The sequence below is a fragment of the Papaver somniferum genome, chromosome 3, assembly GCF_003573695.1.
Source record: "Papaver somniferum cultivar HN1 chromosome 3, ASM357369v1, whole genome shotgun sequence".
Lineage (NCBI taxonomy): Eukaryota > Viridiplantae > Streptophyta > Magnoliopsida > Ranunculales > Papaveraceae > Papaver > Papaver somniferum.
Window position 1 is genome coordinate 80,328,226 of NC_039360.1, and position 5,334 is coordinate 80,333,559.

A 5,334-nucleotide genomic window follows, 5' to 3' on the forward strand; every position below is an offset into this window, starting at 1 on the left:
AAAGCTGGAAAAAGCAGCTAAAGCTTGATTTTTAATCAACAGAGACTACCTGGGCACGGATCGATCTGGTCAGACCAGGTGAAAGGTAAACAAGACTGTACTGATTGTGAAGACAATCAAAGAATCAGTTACTCTCATTAGAGCATCTCCAACAAAGGGTGGATTTATTTATTTTAAGTGACACATAGGATTTTAGACCCCCTTTCGCATATATCCATCTCCAAGGACCAATTACTAAATATGAAAGTGTTCAAGAAAGTGTTATCTACACCTCCGGTTACACCTCCACGTCATGTTTTTAACTAATCTTTTTTAATTCTAAGGGTTGAAATTCTCACTGTTGGAGATGATTTTTTAGATTTGAAGTCCTATATTTATTCTATGTGTAGACACCATAAATTAAAGGACTAAATAAAAAATCCACATAGGATTTTTTGCACCTTCACTTGGAGATGCTCTTACAAATTCAACCGAGATAACAAAGAAAAAAGCCGAATTCCACAGCAACATGTAATCCACTTGTTTTCAAGAGTTTAGATACAAAAATTCCAGTTCGTACAAGTTGCAAAGAACCAGTAAAGGAATATTCCTATATGAACAAATTCTGCACATAAACGTCTTTCCCTAAACTTAATTTAGATCTTGGGAAGAGGACGACCTATTTTACTGGTACAAATTACAATATCGAATTCTGACCCTTCTTCGCTATCATTGGCTATATGATTTCTCTTATGGATGGTCTGTTTCTACTCGACTGGTGGCGATCTGTAGTATGCTGGAACTGTGGCAGGAAAAAACATTTGTCTGACTCCTTCAGCCCTTATAATTGGAAATATAATGCCAGATGCAGTCTGTAAAGGGTAAAGTTTTGCAGGAATCAGAACTGAACAGTTCCAGATAAAATAATAGAAACTAGCTAAAATTATCAAGGATAAGAAAGTGCAGTGCTACAACATATTATTACGAACTTCGGAGTCCAACCGAAATCAATAAACGAAGTATAGGTAGAGCTGAAATGGAATGAATTACTCACCGAAATCAATTTAGCTCCAATCCATAGACGCTTGGGTGATGGAAATGGTAGCAATAGACGGCCAACTCCGAATATGGCCACAGCAAAGAAATGGCAAACTAAGCTCAATGGGCGTGGATTGAGTCCAGAGAGTAAAGCTATTGGGCCTTCAGCACAAACCCCTCCAAGACTCAAATAGTCGAAACATGCTTCTCTCATTTCCTTCCTTGCCCGATCAGGAGAAGCACAAAAGACCTTGTACAGGGCTCCAGCCAAAGTATTTATGGTAGACGCCACAGGCTATAAAAACAAAAATGTCATTTGTTAATAGACAAACACAGAAGTGAGAAGAAAAGTTGTTGGTAGTCAAAAATAAAAGAGTATGAGAGAATATCTGTGAATAAACTTTACCTTCCGCAAGGTGTAAAAGGATTCCAAATATTTACATAACGAAGCTGAATCATTCAGGTTCCTCAGAGGCCTAAGAAGATTCTGTAGAACAACAATGTCAGACAATGCCACGGTCATCCCTCCGCCGGTTAAAGGGTGGCGCATATTGAATGCATCTCCCATTAATAGGGCACCTGGGGTGGGAAGAGGAGCAGCTGGCATGCTTCTATTTGGCATTGTTCTTATGCTTCCTTTGTCAATTGCTGCTATAAAGGAATCATATATCTGAGGAGGAATCTGCAACACAACTTTTTGATGAGAACAGGTCCATGAAAGACTGAAACAAAGGTAAAGTGCTTAAAATTTGTAGAAAAAGAAGCTATAGCTACCTGAGGAGCCACCATAGTCTTCAAATATTTTGCCATTTCACCGTTTCCAATTGATGGTACTTTTTGGCCAGGTACGTCAACCAAACACCGTACCTCGGTACTGCTGATTTGATAAAATAAGATTGGTGAAGGGTCTGCTAGAATTACATGCCCATGGTTTTGATGGGGAAGCTTGCAGTTCTCAAGGATCAAGCCAACAACACATGAGGGAACCTCAACCTGCAGAAAAGGTGAATGACACGATTACTAACACATTACAGAAGAATAACAGGTCTACCAAACAACTTTACAAGACGTGAATATATTTAACCTTCGGGCTGCAGAGAGAACGACGCAAGTTTGAAAAGCAACCATCGCATACAATTGTCAGAGGAGCATATGCATTTATTTCTTCACCAGACTTGGTCTTGTACAATACTCCCTTAATGGTCCCATTTTCTTCTAGTAAGGATGTTACAGTTCCCTGCTCCAACCGCACACTGAAGGAACAATTAAAGCAAAAATTAGAACAAAGTTATTCCTATAGAGAGATTGTTCTTGAATAGATGTTTACCTAGGAAATTAAAATCGTACGAGTCAAATATACATGTACCAAGCACCTAATACAAGTATCTCTTTCTCCTAGATATGCATCTAGGAATCACAAAGCCATTAAAATTTGTCTAGTCTATTCCAATGAAGTCAACTGAGGAAAACCAAAGAGTAATTGCCGCATTGGTTAAGCAAATTCAACAACTTCAACATGCTAACCAAATGGAAATAGATATATCTATGAATCATCCAAACAAGCAACAAATCGTGTAATATCTGTAAATTTATCCTAATTTATAACTGAACAAAGTTGGGACCAAATTCTTTTAATACTAAATGCAGGTTATTCTCATATAGAGTATTCATATGGATGTTATATACACGTATATAATTTTTTTAGAGGGTCTTTGAACCTAAATGTTAAGCTATATCCCACATCTATGGATTATCTTTCAGATAAATAACAGTAAGAGGATAATGAACATAATTCAATCACTCATATAAGTGTCATATGGGAGTACCTTTCTCTTAGCACACATAATGATGAAAAAAGCAAGTCATTGAGTTAAAAAAAAAAGGTTTGCCGAGTATTAAAAAGATCTGCTTTCCAGAACTCATCGTTCGAGAAGAAAAAACAGGAAACGGAACTGGGAATTTATCTACATAAAACAATTGAAATTTCTCCAACAGTGTCCAGAACAACCAAGACAGTCTTAAGCACTACAGCTGCAACAAGGTTTAACTGCAGTTGTGTGTGAAATACTGGTTGCAAGCTTCAGTGTCTCAAAGTTCGCAAACACAACATGCCTTAATCCCCAAAAGGCAATAAAAAACATGATATTTTGCTCAATCGAATCAAACTTATTAAGAAACAATGAATTTACAAAGGAACAAAGGGAACTGAGTCCAAAACAAATTGATACAGTAAAACAATAAGTGAAACTGTGAAAGGATGACACAGACTTTTCCCACACCTAATTTCAAGAAGAACCAATAAACTATTTACCCATATACAGATAAAGGAGGAGAATCTTTCAACCAGATTGACCAACTAATATAACACTTGGAAGGTAAACAAAGTGAGTGACAGCAACTAGAAGCAATTTTCTAGGTTTAGAAGTTAAAGAAATAAAAAGTAAAGAAAATGACTTCTTTTGAGACAGAGTTAGTGGTCCTCATTAACTAGATCATCCTGGTACAAGGTTAAAGTAAAAACTATATAAACAAGATTCAAACTGTATCTGTATACCATGGGAGTATAGCACCGGTAAATAAATTGAAAATATGGAAACAGAATTTACTTGGGAAGGGTAGAGGCTTTCTCCCTCATCCGTTGAATAAAGCGGCCATTGTGAAAGCTTCTCCCAGCCACATCTGAGTGGAACTTTTCCAAGGGATATGAGAGTCTAGTATCTTTACCATCCTTGAAAAGAGCATAACCTAGAACTCTTTGGGAATCAATTTGCTCTACACAATCTGCAGCCAAGAAACACATATTTCGCCTCTCACATCAAATTTCAAGTTAAAAGGGGAAAGAACGAAGGAATAAACAGATCCAAAGTTTCACACATACCCTGAAGGTCCAATTCTATCAACTTCAGGTAGCCTCCTGGTTGTAACAGTTCTCCAACAATTCTGTCAGGCTCGGCTAAATCTCTCTCAATCACAACAACTCGTCGCCCATCCTGCATTTAGTTGCACAATAATTAGCTTTCCATTGAATCTCATTATTAGATTGGAAGCAGGAAGATGAAAAATACAGACATCTTGTAGGACTTTTTGAGACCATCAGTCAATCATGGTTCGTTCAGTGATCTAGAACCCCTTTAATCCAGTTCAAGAAAACATAACAGACTAGTGCAAAGCGAGAAAACTTGCTAAGGGAAGATTTTCAAAAACTATGGGTACAGGCTTTATACAAAAGTCAAGGTCAACAAGTACAGGATTTCTGAACAAAGCAACTACCCCTTTATCAAATTTATTGAAGCCATTGTTATTCAATAAATTGAACAAAAAGATAAACCTTTTGCAAACACGAATATGAATCATCTTCCCTTTATCTGGGTATCTAAAACCACTAAATATTGGTATCAATTTATTCTATAATTTATTGGAAAAATAAACTAATATGAAAATTCCAATTCCTTGAAAACAATCACAAGGTTTTGAAAATTTGTCAAAAATAACATCAGAATGCAGGGATTATAAACCCTCTTAATTGCAATAATCAGTATCATTTGCCCAATTTCCCCTCTATTTTAAATTGCCCTCAAGATCTAATTCAAAATTAGATCCTCAATTATAATTATCTTTTAAATAAAAACAAAAATGCAGGAAGAATAAAAGATGATGGGAAAGAAGAATCAGAACCTTTCCAAGGGTGTAAGCAAGAGCAGCACCAGCAACACCAGCACCAACAATTATAATATCTGTATCACCATTGGATCGTAAATCACCATTGATAGAACTCTTAACACATTCATCTCGGATCTCATTCTTTTTATTCTTCTTATTTCCATTTAATTTCAATAAAAATAAAAACCCTAACAATGATGCTAGGATTCCTCCTAAGATGTACTGAATCATTCTCTCTTCTGGTAATAGAGAAACACTGCAACAATGGAGAAAACAGTAAAACAAGAAAGAAGAAGCAGATAAAGAAGATGACGAGGACGTTGTTGTCTGTGTCTCTTCTTTTCTCTCTTCTCTCTCTCTCTCTGAAATTGGCTCTGTTTCGTTGTGATATCTGTCCGTGTAATTTCAAAGACTGAAACGCGGATATATCGTTTTTATAAATAATGTTAGTTGTCACAGCTCTAAACTGAGAGGGAAAGCTTCGCTAAATTACGCTTCTTTGAACAACTCACGTTTTTGGAGCCTAACAGTCCCCCACTTAGGATATACGAAACTCAATATATTATCCAATTTATTATTTGAGTGATGGACCAAAGATAACGGACCATTCTGGTTTATTCTAGAGTGAAGGACCATTTGTTTTTGTTGATCCAAAAA

General features: G+C 36.4%; 1 protein-coding gene across 1 annotated transcript; it reads right to left on the minus strand.

Moving 5' to 3' along the window:
* Window positions 1-476: 476 nt before the first annotated feature.
* On the minus strand, window positions 477-5,088 carry LOC113356619 (squalene monooxygenase-like). The gene is made up of 8 exons (XM_026599804.1): window positions 4,693-5,088; window positions 3,896-4,007; window positions 3,624-3,798; window positions 2,102-2,270; window positions 1,792-2,010; window positions 1,424-1,699; window positions 1,034-1,312; window positions 477-851 (listed from the first exon to the last, which is right to left on the minus strand). Exons 1-8 carry the CDS (start codon window positions 4,906-4,908, stop codon window positions 747-749), a joined length of 1,551 nt encoding a protein of 516 aa, XP_026455589.1. The 5' UTR covers window positions 4,909-5,088; the 3' UTR covers window positions 477-746.
* Window positions 5,089-5,334: the final 246 nt, after the last annotated feature.